Source organism: Protopterus annectens, chromosome 1.part1, assembly GCF_019279795.1.
Source record: "Protopterus annectens isolate FY-2018-M chromosome 1.part1, PAN1.0, whole genome shotgun sequence".
Classification (NCBI taxonomy): Eukaryota; Metazoa; Chordata; order Ceratodontiformes; family Protopteridae; genus Protopterus; species Protopterus annectens.
The window spans coordinates 40,152,440-40,170,942 of NC_056726.1; the positions used below are offsets into that span (position 1 = coordinate 40,152,440).

Below are 18,503 nucleotides of genomic sequence, written 5' to 3' on the forward strand. Positions count from 1 at the left end.
ACTTCTGCTCCAGTTACTCAGATACACCCATCTGCAGTGATGCCATCCACAGACATCAGGGCTATAACCGAAACTACCAACACCACAAGACATGACTGCCTAAATGTCCATAGGGGATGTACCAGGTGAGTAGTGGGAATGCCAGTCCTATTGGACTAGCACCTATGCATAGCTTGCTTAGACATACTCATCTGCATATCTCTAACACAAGGACATCAGGGCTGCAATGAAGTCAGTCTACACCAATAAGTAGGTGTATACCCATAAGCTATGTTTGTATTTGATATGTAGCAGTCTTTGTGCTGCTTGTTGTTTGGAGTCACACATATGTATTGGCTTGAACACAATGACGAGTTATCTGTAAGGATACATAGGTTCTACAAGGAGAGGATCTGGCACAACAAATTGACACATGCCTAATGTCATTAGGTCTCTTAATGCTTAAAGCAAATTACAAGCCTCTTACTTCCCTTAAGGACTCTTCTCACAAAAACATGTAAAAACAGCACCAGACAAATGAAGCAGAGTCCAAACTGGCCGATACTAATTTATTTGTAAAAACATTAGCGCTTTTGGGCAAAACCCTTCTTCAGACAAATTTTACATTCAACAAAACATCTTTATATATATGGTTAAAAATTAAACAATTAAAATAAAACAACCATTTACTTCTTATATTTAAACTGACTTCTGTTTAAGACTAGTTTTAAAGGGACAAAGTTGTTTAGCCCTGGTGGACTATCAGCTGCCAATTGTATAATCCATTTAAGCACTACATATTCTGTATTATTGACATCACTCCCCCCTTTTTCTCATACTGACAATATGTAACACTATAAAAGAAAAAACACGATCTGGAAAAATTGAAACATGTTGATATAGAGCATTACATTCATCCTTTTGTCTAATGGATGACAAATGATTCAAAATTCTCATTTTCAACTTGCAATTTGTTTTTCCGACATAAAAATGGGGGCATGATTTACATTGTGCCAAATAAATCACATTCTCTGTGTGACAATCTGCATAAAACTCAAAAACATTTTCCTATTGGTAATGGGATGTATAAAATAATTAAGGCCATTCACAAAGGCGCATGCCTTACAATGCCTACAAGGAAAGGTCCCCATCCTACCTTGAGCAATGTGCACAGTGCATATTTTTTATTATTATTTTTCAAACCAAGGTTCATGGCATAGCATGTCCTTGAGATGACTATTGCATTCGAAGGTAAACCTGGGTACAGCATCTATTTGATCCCTCAAATGATCATCACTTCTGAGAATTTTCCAGTTTTGTTTAATGATGTTACAAATTCATTGCATGTTATTACTGTAGTGCAACACTATCTTGGGCTTCTTATCAAAATTAGATCATGTCTTTGCCCTATTCTCCATGTGCACATCATTGTAAGAAAACTAAGGTCTAACTCTATCATCCCTATGTGAGATCACTAAGTCTTTACCTTTCTCTAATTTCTCCTTTGAATAACCTTTATCTAGTAGATGTTGATGTAACACATCAAGTTCTTTATAAAATACATCTGTATCTGTGCATAATCGAGACACTCTATAACATTGCCCCAGAACAATATTACAAAAAGTATGTTTGGGATGCATACTACGTGCATTCAAATAATGATTTCTCCAACAAGCCTTTCTATACAGGGTTGTATCTAATTTGCCTTGTATATTCTTATTTAATGTAATATCCAGGCAGGCAATGGTATCACTATTATAACTGGTAGAAAACCTTAGGAAATCAGTCGTATTTTCTAAGTAGTCAACAGATTTCAACAATTCAGTGGCATTCTGTGCCCATAACAAAAAATATCATCAACAAATCTAAAATAAAAAATAAGTGATGTTGTCCACTGATGTTCATATGCAAAAATTATCTGATCTTCCCAAAAGGCTAATACTATATTAGCGTAAGAATTTACACAGGGTGTGCCCATGGCAACACCCTGTTTCTGTCTATAGTGTGAACCATTACACATAAAAATATTCTTTTCTAATACCAGTTTTAATGCCTCTAAAATTAAAGTATTAGTATTGTTATCATAAATTCTGTTGTTATTCAGTACCTCTCTCACAGCCATAAGCCCAAACTCATTGCTGATTACAGTAAACAAATTGTTAACATCCAATGTCACCAACAATGTATCGGTCAAATCTAGACCTTGGCATACATCATATAATTTAGGCAGGAATTGTGCAGAGTCTTTCAAAATCCTAGGGAAATGCACAAGTAGAGATTTTAATTTATGATGACAATACTAATACTTTAATTTTAGAGGCATTAAAACTGGTATTACAAAATAATATTTTTATGTGTAATGATTCACACTATAGACAGAAACAGGGTGTTGCCATGGGCACACCCTGTGTAAATTCTTACGCTAATATAGTATTAGCCCTTTGGGATGATCAGATAATTTTTGCATATGAACATCAGTGGACAACATCACTTATTTTTTATTTTAGATTTGTTGATGATATTTTTTGTTATGGGCACAGAATGCCACTGAATTGTTGAAATTTGTTGACTACTTAGAAAATACGACTGATTTCCTAAGGTTTTCTACCAGTTATAATAGTGATACCATTGCCTGCCTGGATATTACATTAAATAAGAATATGCAAGGCAAATTAGATACAACCCTGTATAGAAAGGCTTGTTAGAGAAATCATTATTTGAATGCACGTAGTATGCATCCCAAACATACTTTTTGTAATATTGTTCTGGGGCAATGTTATAGAGTGTCTCGATTATGCACAGATACATATGCATTTTTATAAAGAACTTAATGTGTTACATGACCATCTACTGGATAAAGGTTATTCAATGGAGAAATTAGAGAAAGGTAAAGACTTAGTGATCTCAAATAGTGGTGATAGAGTTAGACCTTGGTTTTCTTGCAATAATGTGCACATGGAGAATAGGGCAAAGACATGTTCTAATTTTGATAAGAAGCCCAAGATAGTGTTGTCCTATTTTAACAACATACAAGGAATTTGTAACATCATTAAACAAAACTGGAAAATTCTCAGAAGTGATGATAGTTTGAGGGATAAAATAAATGCTGTACCCAGGTTTACCTTCAAATGCAATAGTAATCTCAAGGACATGGTATGCCATGAATGTGGTTTGAAAAATAATAATAAAAAATATGCACTGTGCACATCCACTGCTCATGGTAGGATGGGAACCTTTCCTTGTAGGCATTGTAAGGCATGTGCCTTTGTGAATGGCCTTAATTATTTTGTACATACCATTACCAATAAGAAATATGTTTCTGACTTTTATGCAGATTGTCACACAGAGAATGTAATTTATTTGGCACAATGTAAATCATGCCCCAGTTTTTATGTCGGAAAAACTAATTGCAAGTTGAAAACGAGAATTTTGAATCATTTGTCATCCATTAGACAAAATGATGAATGTAATGCTCTATATCAACATGTTTCAATTTTTCCAGCTCATGTTTTTTCTTTTATGGTGTTACATATTGTCAGTATGGGAAAAGGGGGGTGGGGGTGATGTTGCCAACAATACAAAATATGTAGTGCTTAAATGGATTATACATTTGGCAGCTGATAGTCCACCAGGGCTAAACAACTCTGTCCCTTTAAAACCAGCCTTAAAAATATGTCAGGTTAAATATAAGAAGTGATTGGTTGTTTTATTTTAATTGTTTAATTTTTAACCATATATAAAGATGTTTTATTGAATGTAAAATTTGTCTGAAGAAGGGTTTTGCCCAAAAGCGCTAATGTTTTTACAAATAAATTAGTATTGGCCAGTTTGAACTCTGCTTCATTCGTTTGGTGCTGTTTTAACAGGGTCTCTTAATACTGATGGTGATAGTTCCTTGCACCTAGCACAGTCCAAGTGTACTAGTAGCACTATCATCAGTACCAAAAGTGGAGGGCATACTGCTGACTTCCACTGATGAGGGGAATGCAGAAGTCTGACATGCATCAACATGAATCTCTGGTGTTAACAGTGGGTAGCACAGGTCATCCCATCTGTGCCAGCTCCAGCTGTCATACACAGCACCACCAAAGGCAGAATCTGAGGCACTACTGCCCCAGGGTATGTTCACATGTCAGTGGGGTGAAGTATGTAAGTGGTCATTGGTACTGTGACTCCAGAGCATTCCCTGACCTAAGTGTTTCCTTGACATCAATCAATGGATGTACAGGTCTGTTATCCAGATACAGATGGATGCTAATCAGTCCATGTCAAAGCTGCTCAATGTGCTGTGTGACTTGTGCAATTATTCTCAACCATTGCATAGAACTGTAAGACATTCAGAGTCACATGCAGTGTAACATTGCTTATAGAAACATGGAGCAGATATGCCTGCTGAGGGCAGTGGTCCCCAACTTGACATCCATTAGTGTGTACATGTGATTCCAGGGAACCAGCCACCATTTTTCTGCAGGAGATGGCTGCACGCTGCAGTAGTACACAGTAGGATAGCAAAGATGACACACATCATTTTAGAGCTGGATACAGTGTTCACATTATCCATGACTGCTTCTCCTGTGGCTATGCAGAGTCATCTGAATATAGTCAATGCTCACCTGGCCACTACCCCTGGCTGTGGATGTTCTCATATTGTTTTATTATAGTTTAGCACTTTAACATGATGTCATAATTACCAGTTGTTATTATGGGCTAACAGAAGTCATGTGATAGATTTGTATTGAGGAATGGTCTTTGCTGAAACTGGTCTACACTACCTTGACCTTGTTTTTGAGTGCACTGATTGGGATCTGCACACAATAAATACATTTTTTGTAGAGTGTTAGCTATCCTTGTCTGTACTGGACACACTTTTTGCCTCACATTTAAATGCCAACTCAGTCCTCAATAGCTTTAACACAGCTAACACCTACCTATGCCCAAACACAGTGGGCACCATCTTTCTGCTGAAACTCCACAGCAGGGATGACAGAAACATTCCCAGATGTGCAACCAACATGCTGTGCAATTACATAGACCAACTACCTCCAGTCCTGACACTGTGGGGCTACATAGTGCAAACAGCCAGCACTCCACCTGGGAAGCTTCACCCCATCTCTAGAAGAAGTGATCTTTGACATCATGTTACTCATTAGCAGTATTAGTGCTTACTGTGAGCACCAAGCATGACCTTTCTATCTATGCTAACACTGATTTTCCTTGACACTATACCCCTCTGCCTGTAGAAATAATTACAGTATTCTGTCCAGCATTGTGACTAATGTGGGTATGTAATGTCTGGTGCACAGCATACCTAGTAAATGCACTGTAATCCATAGCTTCAGTGTGTATTTGCATAAGGTTTGTTTGGTGTTCATCTTGTCATAGTTCACAGCTGTGGGCTAGACACCACCTCTTCACCCATGCCATGATGTCTTGTGCCCAACTCTGCCTCATATGGGGGACAACTGCAGCCAGCTCCTCTGACAGCTCCTCACCAAGCTCCTTCTCCAATGCTGACACAGGAATATCAGCCAGTGGCCAATTCATGTAACTGTTTGCATCACATCATACTGTGTATCATGGCACAGAAGAGAAATATCTTGATGCAGGTCTCCAGAGATTACTGCTGTGTATCACTTCATGTATCCAGGCAGTGGAAGTGGGCCATAATAACTTTTAATACACTTTCAATGATGTTTGTGGCAGTGCAGTTTTGCATGAGATCTCTGCCATGGTTTGGGAGCTATAGAGTGGGGGTCATTAACCATAGTTCCAAGGCATATCTAGCATCACCTGCAACACACAACAGTAAACACTGTTGTAAGTGGTCTATTGTTCATAAAACTGTAAGTTTGTGTCCTCAGCAGTTGGCAATATGTCCACTTACCAAATAGACGACCCTATTGAATGTTCCCCTGCAGAAAACATTGCTGTAGATCACACATGTACCAGATGTGGGAATCGTGGTAACTACTTGCATGGTGTACAGAAACATTGTACATAATATCCTGTGCATAACACACCACCATGAAGTACTACTGATTTACAAGTCACTTAACCAGACTGCACTCTCAGGTCACACCTTAAAAATGGCCTTTTTAGTGGGTCTTCATAGTTAACAAATGATTAATAGAAACACAGAGCCATGGTACCAGATGGGCACAAGAAACAGTACTTGCAAAACATGAACATTTATTTGAAGGCAGTTTCATAGCAGTACTAGTAAGCATCAGGTTTGAAGAATGGTTGCTGAAATGTGAGAAGTTTCTCCTTCATAAAATGCTGGCTAAAACTTCAGAGAGAAAGAGATGTAGATTTCTACTTGATAATGCTAAGTATACACACAAAATGTGATAAATGACACTTCAAAGTGGTAGCAATGAATGTAGCTGTACAATTTTCTATTTAAATTACTTTATATAAGCAATGTTCCACAGTGCAGAAATGAATATCACATTTGCATAGAAATAACTGTTTTCTTATCTCCTGCTCTACTAAATGACTTCCTGAAAGCGGCTGCTATTTTTAATCCTTCTCCTTATATCCACACATTTTAAGCTTTAGCAGACATTTTTAACTAAGATGGATTTCACTGCTGATGAGACACACATGATCTATTTCTGCTTTAGAAATGTTTCATATTTAATGATGGGTTGGCAATGCATTGCTGGAACACAACAGGGTAAACAGAGCCATCAGTATTTCCACGTTGCAGCCAACTAAAGATGCAGAAAGCCCAGTTGTCATTAAGTTTATTTTTATGAAGCTGCCAATTGTAAATAATGGAATTGCTTTACACTTCAATAGAAATATATCACTGAGGAAGAGAGACAAGTCCCCAGACAGTGCACAGTCGTTGTGAACAATAATTTACTTCAAACTAAAATTGAGTGAACAAGTTATCTCTGAGATTTCATGGTACCAGGACACATGATTAAACTCACACAAATACATATGTGTGTGTGTGTGTGTGTGTGTGTGTGTGTGTGTGTATATATATATATATATATATATATATATATATGTATATATATATATATATATATATATATATATATATATATATATATATATATATTAGTTTTATATGTATATATATATATATATATATATATATATATATATATATATATATATATATATGTGTGTGTGTGTGTATCTATATGTGGGGGGATGCACACGCACACACACACACACACACACACACACACACACACACGTGCACACACAATAGATAGATACATGTAAGGTCCGCATGTGTTCTGTTCACACACTTTGATGCTTATCCCTGGGTATTTTGTTATCTTGGAGTTAATATATATAATTATCAGAGGGCATGAAGAGTGCAGGAGTGCTTGTCCCCTGAAAAAAAAACTGTATTATCATTGCATGCTTTGTGGTTATGCATGTGCAATGATTAGAGAATTTTATATATATATATATATATATATAACTATCCCAGCGGAGTGTAGCCTCCCAGACATCTCAAATGCGCAGGTGAAAGCTGCTCTCTCTAAAGCTAAAAACACAGCATCAATGGGACCGGATGGTGTCCCCGGCTGTGTGCTACACAAACTCAACGAGGAACTAAACCCGCATATAAGGCAGCTGTTTAATCTTAGCCTTATCACAGGATACGTGCCCAAGGAGTGGCGTATGGCAACTGTGGTCCCACTCCACAAAGGTGTTGCCTCTACGGACCCTGGTAATTACCGCCCCATAAGCTTAACAAGCCTGGTCTGCAAAGCTATGGAGAGGATCATAATGGAACTCATAAACAAAGACAAAGGGGACTTGCAGACATTGGACCCGACCCAGTTTGGCTTTGTCAAGGGCAGATCATGCCTTTTGAACTTGGTCGACTTCTTCAAAACAGTCACCAAGGCCATTGATGAGGAAAAGACAGTCCATACAGCCTACCTTGACCTTGCAAAAGCTTTTGACACAACACCCCATTCGGGTATTATAGAGAAACTTACCAGCTTAAATGTAAACCCATATGTCACAAGATGGGTTGCAAACTGGCTAAAGGACAGAACCCACAGGGTTAGAGTAGCTGGCGCCATGTCAGACTCCAAGCTGGTCACAAGTGGTGTCCCACAGGGCTCAGTCTTTGGCCCCCTGTTGTTCGGCATCTACTTCTCAGAAGTACAGGCTAACATAGGAGGACTATGGCTGACAAAGTTTGCAGATGACTGCAAACTGGGCGCCATAGTGGAAAGTACATCGGACACAGATATCCTTCAGAGGGGTCTCACAGAAACTGATAACTGGTGCCAGAGCCATGGCCTGAAGTTAAATGCCAAAAAATGTATAGTCATTCCCTTCGGGAAAAACAAGGTAACCCCAAGCTACCATATAGGTGGCAATCCATTAAGCAAAGAAGAGGTTATCAGGAACCTGGAGACCCAGGTTGACAGTGGCCTTTCTTTTGACACTCACATTGCTAAAGTGGTTAGAAAGACCTTCTACATTGCCCACCTGATCATGAAGGGATTCACATCCAGATCAAGTGAGGTCATTGCTCCCCTGTACTCTTCACTTATCAGACCAATGATCGAGTACAATGCCCCATTCGGGATGTATCTCACCCGACACCTGCAGCAATTGGAGAGACCCCAAAAGTTGCTCACCAAAAGGATAAAGGGACTCCAAAATCTGTCATATGCTGCCAGACTGAAGAAACTCCAGCTCTATTCAGTCGCATACCGCCTGCTCAGAGGTGACCTGTGCCTGACATACAAGGCCATGTCCAACCCGGAATTAATGGACATGCTCCACCTCAAAAATCCAAATCTTCCAGATCCACTAGAGCAAGTGACTTAAACCTTAGCACGGATATAAATAGGACATGCTGGAGTGATAGATTTGTCACCCAGAGACTCCCTATGCTGTGGAATAAAATCCCGGTCCATGTGAGGCAGAGCACCTCGCTGGCTCTGTTCAAGAGAAATCTTGACCGGTGGATGGGAGATCATAGGTTTACCCCAGGAATCATCTCTGTGTCACTGCTGGACAGAGGCACAACAAACTAATGGGCACAGTATTTTTTAACATAAGGGGTGGCGTAAGCCACAAAACTTTGGGCTAGGCTTATAAATGCCTTAGGGCAGATAGCCTAGTATAAACCTATGAAACCTATGAAACCTATATACCTACATTTATTTTCCTGAGGTTTCTTTTCTACCTATCTTTGGCATATTTGAAAAGGAAAATATATCAGTGCTGATTTATTTTATTGAAGGCTGCAGCAGGATAATTTAACCCACTGAAAAGGGTATCTGCAACTGCTTTTGAAAGGTTTCTTATGTTAAACTGTAGTCATGCAGAATCTGCTCTGGATTTTGAATTATTTTCCTTTTTATCTCTTAAAGCTGCATTAGCATGCAAAAATGTATGGTGTAGCTAACTCTTGAATGATAAAGTATGCTTACCTATTTAAGTATCTTAATAAGCAATTCATGATATAATTTATCCAGAATAATAGGCCTGGCTCTGTTCAGCAGAAGGATGAAATCCTTCTGTGACCCAGACAACTGGGGGCAGAGCCAGCACTGGATAAAACAGGCAGAGAGGGGGAAGAATGAAAGAGTGTGGCCTACTCACCTCTTTTGAGGAGTAGGAGGCCTGTACATGCTTGGGTATGATTTTTCTAGCACAGACCTGAGAAATTACCTGGTGCACTTTGAGGTTGTTGGGTGGGGTTGCTTTCTGGCAATTATTCCTTGTTGATGCAAAGGACCACCCAGATCTGAGACTCACTGCACATCCCACCCTTCCTCATGAGATTGAGTATGTGCAGGGGTGTAGTGTTAAAAAGAAAAAAAAACTCAAGATAGCACTTTTATATGCCTTAATTATGTCTCTTTTTGACTGATTCTTAGCCTCAGTGAAGAGGAACAAATGGATATTTTGCTAAGAGAAGGTTAATGCGTGGCAGGCAGTGGGGGATAAATAAAAACATACTATCACAACCGTATCAGGGGAGCATATATTAACTTGAAGATGATGTACTGGTTAGAATTTAACCTAAACTCTGTTGGTTTCAGCAGTTGTCATTGTGCAGTTATTGATTGTCTACAGGAGAATACACATACATGTTTCTTCCTCAGTTAACAATATAGTGATGCTTTAGCTAAATGTTGATGTAAAGATAAAACCAATAGATTTCTGAACCTCTTGTATTACCTTGGTCAAGAGAAACCTAAAGAAAGCAAAGGCACTAATGCAAAATAAAGGTAAATGCTTGAAGCAATTTTAAATGCTTGAATCAATTTCTGCCACAAAGTAGATCTGGTAGAATTTCTGTCTGCCTGTACCCTGTTCATCATCAGTGTGATCAGTGGGATAAAACCATTAACAGCTTTAGGGAGAGACCTTCTTAATGTTTGCACAGTCTGGGCTTGCTGCAGGTTAGGTCAACCTTGGAATTGATAATAGTTAATCAGCGGCACAGCAAATTAAGCTCCTCAATGGGGAAGTTTGTCCCAACATGAGAGTGTTTTTCGGTTGAGGGGTGGGGGGGTCATAACTTCATCTACAGTGTTATGTTTATTTAACATTTTACCACCAGCAGTTGCTGGTGAGGTCAGTGTTGTCCCACTGACACTGGAATCTTGCTTTTTGGTGATACATGCATCGGTCAGCAGCTATTTATTTAGTAAAGTTGCCATCTTCCCAGACTTTATTTAACATAATTTCATATACCTCAGTAAAGAAAAGTATCATGGCAACCAGTCTGAACCTTTTAACATTCTTATGAAAGACTGTATTAGGGTTGATCATAGACAGGAAATGCTTCTGACAGCAATAAACAATTGCTTCTCATTTAACCCCACAAATAGCAGGAATGTATAGAACATGATTCTCATCAAGTTAGTTTGTATGACTCTTGCATTGGAAGAATGTCAGGATTCTTTTCGTTCCCTGGATAGACCCCCTACTCTCAGGAAACAGGCTTCAGACTCATTGTTTACTTTCTTTTGCTGAATGAACAATTCACAGACTGCTGCCTGTTTCTACTACTGGTGGAGGGGAAAACTGTATACAATTGACATCAGTATTTTTTTTTTAATTTTTATTTTCTTATTTCATAACAGAGGGACATTTGAGATATATATAGAGACATTGGCTACAATTGATGAGGAAGTTTCTGGAGGAAAATTATTAACTACTATCTAACCATTATTCTAGCTTTGCAGTATTAAATGCGATTTGTGTGAAGCAACGTGGAATGTTTGGTCTGGATAGTGTTTGCCTTGAACAAAGTTTAAATTCATTAAATAGCCATTATTTTTTATAACTATCAGATGTCTGATGTGCAAACAGAAGTGGTAGGGGTAGCAATTGTCTGAGGATGGACGAAGGTAACTGACACTCTTGTTCTCTGCACAATTTAAACAGTCACTGATCTGGCTTTGCAAGAGTAATGCACAATTGTGTGACAGATGGAATGATTTATCATTATGAGTGTTGTTTATTTATTTTTAAAACAATTTGGTGTCTGCAGTGTACACAGCATAGTGGATTGTAATTAAAATATGCAGAGGCCCTCTGTGGATACAATGATTCCCCTCAGACCCCAGCTTATATAAGTGGATCTTGACACAGGCTTAGCAGTGGCATCTGCTCTGAATGTCTGCTAGTCTAAAACTACAACAGGAGCTCTTTTTTAGAGGATATGGGTACTGGGTCATGCTACTGTATACATCCTGACAACAACAACTTAGTATGTTACTGCATTCTGTTTGTTCTTTTGCTTCATCCCAGTTTCATCCCAGTCTGTCTGCAGAATGACACGTAGCAGGTGGCTGTCTTTGGTGGGCTAAGAATGAGGACACATGCTGTATATATGTTAGACAGCAGATACCTAAAATACATGACTGTGGTAATTTTTGCCTTCATCCCAACCTAGCACAGAAGGTGACTGTTATTATTGAGGGGAGGCAGGCCTTATTCCCAGATATGATTTATTTTTCTTATTTTATTGTGAACTGCTATTTTATCACAACTTATTTCTTCCATGAAAGAAAAACTAAGACAGAATTGCTTCACTTACAGAATTGCTTTACTTATTCATGTTTTTATTCAGGCCACCATCAGATCAAAAGTTTGGAAAATAGTTTTATAATATACCTCAAAGCATCTGTACTCCCCTGTATCTGGAGGCCTTTTAACCCTTAGACCACTGGCTTAATTTGATTACTTATTCCACATTTATTATAGTGTACCATTGGCCAGTCAGGGTATGTTGGAAGGATGCAGGAGTAAATAAATTTGCAGACTAAGTCTGAGTTTCATTCCATTCTCATGATTTTAGTTTAGGTCAACATTGGAGCAAAAGTTCACGGAAGAAAACTCGAAATGCATCCTAGAATGTAGAATCACACAGCCTGCAAATCACTGGCTTAATTCAGTTATTTCCTCCAAGGTTATTGCATTGTTGCCTAATCCAGTTTGGCTGTGTTGAAGGGAGGCAGGAAAAAGCTTTAGAGTAAAGCAAAATATGAGGCAAAACAAAAGAACCAAACACCAGCAGCCTAACAAACTCAGAACTTTAATAACAAAACAAAAAACGTGGAGATGAAAACAGTCACAGTTTAGTGCTTTCGTCTTATATAAAAGACATCATCAGAACCATGAAACCAGGAGTAAAAACTATTTTTAAAGGAAATTCATGAAAACACATGTCTAAAAACGGCCAGTCAGGTAACAGGGTCTCTAAAGCCTCGGAATATCTTAAAGAGACAGTAAATACAGAATGAGTAACACTATTTACAGCTTAGAAGTTCTCATTTTAAGTTTGTTGATAATAGAAAGGCCATCAACTGTGACTGTTTTTATCTCCAAGTTTTTTGTTTTGTTATTAAAGTTCCAAGTTTGTTAGCTGCTGGTGTTTGCGTCTTTTGTTTTGGATTAGTGTTTAAATAGCCTCTCCTGTACTCTCAAACCTAAATAAATTTGAACTGAATAAGCTCTCCCATAGCTATAACCATATTGCCAGATTCGCCACTGGCTCCACCTATAGAACCCATCACTGCCAGAACCTGAAACAACTAGAGTGGCTAGAACTTCCCAGCTTAATTCAACTAAATCAACTCTTAATAGCCCACAATATTCTTTACCATCCTGAGGTTACCCCCTCACGCATAAATATTATAAAGCCATGCAACAACTTAAGGTCACTACGATCTGCCACCAAACTCTTGGTCCAAACCTACAAAGCTAATAACTCAGCTGGTGAATCCCTGTTTTCCAGCTTTGTTGGCAAAACCTGGAATTCTCTGCCAAACCATATAACCCTTCAATCCTCCATAAGTCTCTTCAAAAAAAGCATCAAACAGTATTTCAAAGTGAACTGGCTTTGTCCATGTATCAGCCCTGATTAAGCTATAAAATGAAATCATATCTGAATAATATCTTAACTCAACTATGTACTGTACCAGTGTGATGAGTTTTGCTTTAATGTGTCTGACCATGTAAACTGTGAGTCCCTTTTGCAAACAATACTAAAACATTGTATATAACTCTTTATCTTATATTTTCTACGTAACTAATTTGATGTGTAATCTTTGTAATATTGTCTGTAGGAGCTTTTCTCCCCAGGCCTCCTCTGAAAATGGACATACATCCAGTCAGACTATCCCGGTAAACAAATGTAAAATAAAAAATAAATAAATAAATCAGTACTGGGTCTCCTGATTATTCTTGGAAAATATGAGACAAGGCAGAAAAAAAAATAAACTCCATGATGTGGAGAGACCACTGTTGAGAAACTCAGGGAGGGGGGAGCAGTGGGAAACATGGGGTGGGGACATAGAGCTTTTCACCTGTGGTGCCATTTCAAGTTAGGCTGTCTAAGGATGTGAACATATAAAAGTCTACAGGTAAAACACCAGTGTCAACATCATTTTCTGTATGCATGTTATGTTCAAATGCCTACCTTTATTAAAAATATACCAGCAGCAGTAGTATTTTTCAGGAAATGAATTATAAATAAGAGATGTTATGGACACTGACAGAAATAGTATATGGACAAATTAACAACATGCTCCAAATGATAGTGACCACACAAAAGAACTGAGACAGAAGGGAGTCTGCAGCTAAACAATCTGTGATGTTACATTGTTTTACTGCTTGTGTTTCTCTTATTGTCAACCATTATTGTTTCTATATTTTAGTTGTAATAATTGTTGAGTATTGTGCACATACGACAAAAATCGTACTGCATACTTTTTGAAACAGACTGCATAGTGCAAATAATACTGGCAGCATACTCTTTCACATTTTAAATTATCACCAGATTTTTTTTTATTTGTGGATGTACATTAAAACTGACTTGAATTACTTTGTGTTTCTATTAGCTTGCTTTATTAACTTCTTTCATTAGCTAATTGCTTTGAATGTATATAATCTTTTCAGGTGTTAGTATATGACTGCTTGTTTCACATAGAAGAACGCCATTATGCTTTACACAGCCATACTAATAAGAGCTGTCTTTCTCATTTTTAGGCTACAACCACTTTGTCCCATAGAAAGTCAACCTGGAGCTCTAAGTCATGAGCACATTCGTCTGAGACCCTCACAACAGAAGCATGGACTGTCACATGACTTCCATAAAGGCAATGCCACTAAGGAACAAATCCGACTCTACAATTTAGTACAGCAGCTGCCGCAAGCCATCATCATCGGCGTGAGGAAGGGAGGTACCAGAGCCCTTTTGGAAATGTTAAACCTACATCCTGCTGTTGTCAAAGCCTCTCAAGAGATACATTTTTTTGATAATGATGAAAATTACTCAAAAGGAATTGAATGGTACAGGAAGAAGATGCCATTTTCATACCCTCATCAAATCACAATCGAGAAAAGCCCTGCGTACTTCATCACAGAGGAGGTGCCTGAGAGAATTTACAAAATGAATTCATCCATAAAGTTACTCATTATAGTCAGAGAACCAACAACCAGGGCTATTTCTGACTATACACAAGTTTTGGAGGGTAAAGAAAGAAAGAATAAAACGTACTACAAATTTGAGAAACTGGCAATAGATCATAATACTTGTGAGGTTAATACAAAATATAAAGCAGTACGAACCAGCATCTATACCAAACATCTGGAGAGGTGGCTGAAATACTTCCCCATCGAACAGTTCCATATTGTTGACGGAGATCAGCTTATAACAGAACCACTTCCAGAACTTCAGCTTGTAGAAAAGTTTTTAAATCTTCCTCCACGAATAAGCCAGTACAATTTGTACTACAATGCAACAAGGGGTTTTTACTGCCTGCGATTTAACATTGTCTTTAACAAGTGCCTGGCAGGAAGTAAAGGACGCATCCATCCAGAGGTTGATCCTTCTGTGATCACCAAATTGCGAAAGTTCTTTCATCCATTCAATCAGAAGTTTTACCAGATCACAGGGAGAACATTTAACTGGCCCTAAACTACCTTTATATAGCGCTATGTGTTGAAATGACATTATTCTGATTGACACAGTTATGCACTTTTGTTGGACAAAAGCTAGCAAAATAATTTTTTCCTTGTATATATGTATATAGATGATATGTGACCAAATATAAAATGGAATCTGTTTCATTTTTCTGTAGAATTTATAGAAATAATTTATCTATATAACTTACTATGCTGTTGATATTACAGCCATCATAGTCTGTCTGAAGATTTAAAAAAGAAAGAGAAGTCAGTGCTTAAAAGCTATACAGTGAGTATTTAATGCCCCTGTATGCCTTTTGACAGAATCCCTTTCTATAAATCATGTAATGTAAATAAATAAATAAATAAATATTTAATGAGCTTTCATTAAATATGGAACACAATTCTGGAATCTGAAATGCTAATTTCTATATTTATATAAAAGAGTGTTGTTTGCATTTTTAATACTTTTACCGGCACACAAATCATAGTTTTATACTCACCCATGTACATTATGAAGAGACTTGGCACACTGCTTGATTCCATAAGCAAACCATGCATATAAAAATGCATGTCTGTTTTGAAGTTGTTACAAAGTGGCTCATGGAGAACAAGTTTAAACTTCTGTTACATCCATGTTACCTAAAATATTAGTCTTAGCTACAGGAGTTTGCAAATACATTGAGAATTACAAACTATTAGTGAAGAACTAGAACTGGTAATGTGTAAATGGTGTACAGTGCAGAAATGGATCTACAGTTGGCAGCTGGTACTTTGCTAAATGTTCTGATGAAATCTTGCTGGTACTGCTGTGTCTGCATTTATGATGTAGATGTTCTGCTGCTACACCCTGCACTGAAGAATCAGTATTAAGAAATTGCAGTCATTTGGAAACATATTTGGTGAAGACAAAGCCTGACATCAGAGACATATTTAGTTAGTTAGTTAGTTAGTTAGTTAGTTAGTTAGTTAGTTAGTTAGTTAGTTAGTTAGTTAGTTAGTTAGTATTTATTTGTTTTACATGTGTTTACCGGGAGTGTCTGTCTGGGCCAGGAGCCCGTTTTCAGCAGAGGCCAGGGAAGAAAAGCTCCAAATAGATTACAATAATAAGAAATTAACTATAATAGACATACAGTACATAAACACCTCCAAAATAGATTACAATTAAACATTTTAACAGAAAGACATATAGTACAAAACAGGTTATTTTCTATAGAGTCTCTAACAAAGAAGCCCATCCTATGTTCCACTAGAGCACACATATGTTATTTATGTAGCAGAAAAGTGTAAAGAACATTTGTAAGAGAAATATCATAGCAGTTAAATATATCAATGTGTAAATTATATACAAAAAATAAAATACTAAGTACACCAAGGTGTGATTGGAAGGATTTGACTGAGTATGAGATATATAGATAAGACAACTATGTAAAATATTAGTAGATTGCCATACATAAAAGTAATAGAGATAGTTGTTCTATGAAATATGTTAAGAAGAGGAATATGGCATTGGAAAGTAAGAGTAAGGATTAGTTACTGGATATGGAATGGAGTTACTGAAAGGAATTCTGCATCACTAATGCCACCAGAAGGTAGAAACGGTATTCAAATCCCTAACTGCAAAGCTTCCATCTAGAAGCCATAGTCTGTATAATCTGTAACACAAGTATTAAATAGCACACCTGCAAGTTACCACATTAAGGATGAAATTTGTACACCTTCCTGTGGTAAACTGCTAAAATTATATGCATTATCAGCAAATGAACAACAGTTTATACCTTGCAACAATAGGGTGTAACTACAGGATTACAGATAGTGTTTTCTAAGACAAATATTGCAAACATAATTGTGGGACTATAACATGTCAGCAAAAGTAGAGAACTTATTTTGAAAAGCTGTAAAGTAGGAAGCAGAAAATATACTGCATTGTTCACATTCTCACACATTTAAATAATTATTCTCTGTTGTCCTGTTTCAAGAAACTTAGATCATTTAAAGTACTATAAAACAAATTAAATTGCCACACCTCAGTTAAAACAGATGCTGATATAGTTAACAATAATATTATAATAATCACACTTATGTAGCAGACACATATTTGGCATATGTTAGGTTAAATCTTGCCATGGCACTTAGAGTATGTTCTATGTAAATGCACATTCTAATAGAGGTACTTTCATAATAGACAGATGGGCCAAATTCACGATGGCTTGCACGGAGTCTAAGAGTAGAGTAAGACTCCATGCAGCCATCATGTCCGACGAGCGATCCAGGAACAGCCTGCAGGAGCGTGCAAGAGAGCTCCTAAAATGGATCTTACACGGACAGGGCTGGGATATGCAAATTACCTCAATCACAGGCGAAAGGCATGTAAATGAGGTAGATGTGCAATTCAGGAAACCCGAACTTGTCCAAGTAAGAGCAGTGTTATTTGCAGAAATGTACTCAGTTGACAACTGAGTACCATTCTGCAAATAGCAAAACTGAGCCGTGACAGCTCCAAATAAAGGTTGCATCCAGTGCAGGAAGCATGCCAATGGCCAAATATACAGCCATTGGCAATGTTTCCCGATGCAATATGAAAAAAATTTTTTTTTTCTCCGATTTCCGATGTTTAAGCGTAGTGCAGCGCTGCACAAATGGGCTGCGCTCTAAAAACCAGAAAACTAAAAATTAAAACCCACAAATGTGGATTTTATTTTAAATTGTTAATGTACAATGCAAGGGAATGGCAGGCTGAAGACAACATGGCCACCGAGTAGAGGTTGCTAAGGGAGGAAGCTCAATCTAAGAGATGTAACCAAGCATTAGTAGGCAATCCTATGCAAAGGAGGGTTAGGATAGTGAATCGCAAGTTTACATATCAAATGAGCACAGTCAGTGGAGTGTAGGAGTAGGATAAGGGGAGTAACAGAGAAGAAGATAGGTGACATCATGAGTGGGGTATGTATGAAAGAAGTGAAGCTCATTGGAGCAGAGTGGCATGTGTCAGCTGTCATTTACACATCATGGAAAGAGGTGTGTCAACAGGTAGGTTAGGTAAAGGCAAGAAATGGAAGGTGTATGCTGTGGATAGCACCAAAGTTTCTTGCTGAGCA

General features: G+C 37.8%; 1 protein-coding gene across 1 annotated transcript in view; it reads left to right on the forward strand.

Annotated features, from left to right (window-relative positions):
- The window catches only part of HS3ST5 (heparan sulfate-glucosamine 3-sulfotransferase 5), a 98,767-nt gene extending 82,958 nt beyond the window's left edge, over positions 1–15,809 (forward strand). Inside the window, exon 2 of the mRNA XM_044073458.1 lies at positions 14,488–15,809. Coding sequence (XP_043929393.1) covers positions 14,488–15,418 — 931 coding nt within the window. The 3' untranslated portion in view covers positions 15,419–15,809. The remainder of the gene's footprint in view (positions 1–14,487) is intronic.
- The last annotated feature ends 2,694 nt before the right edge of the window (positions 15,810–18,503 follow it).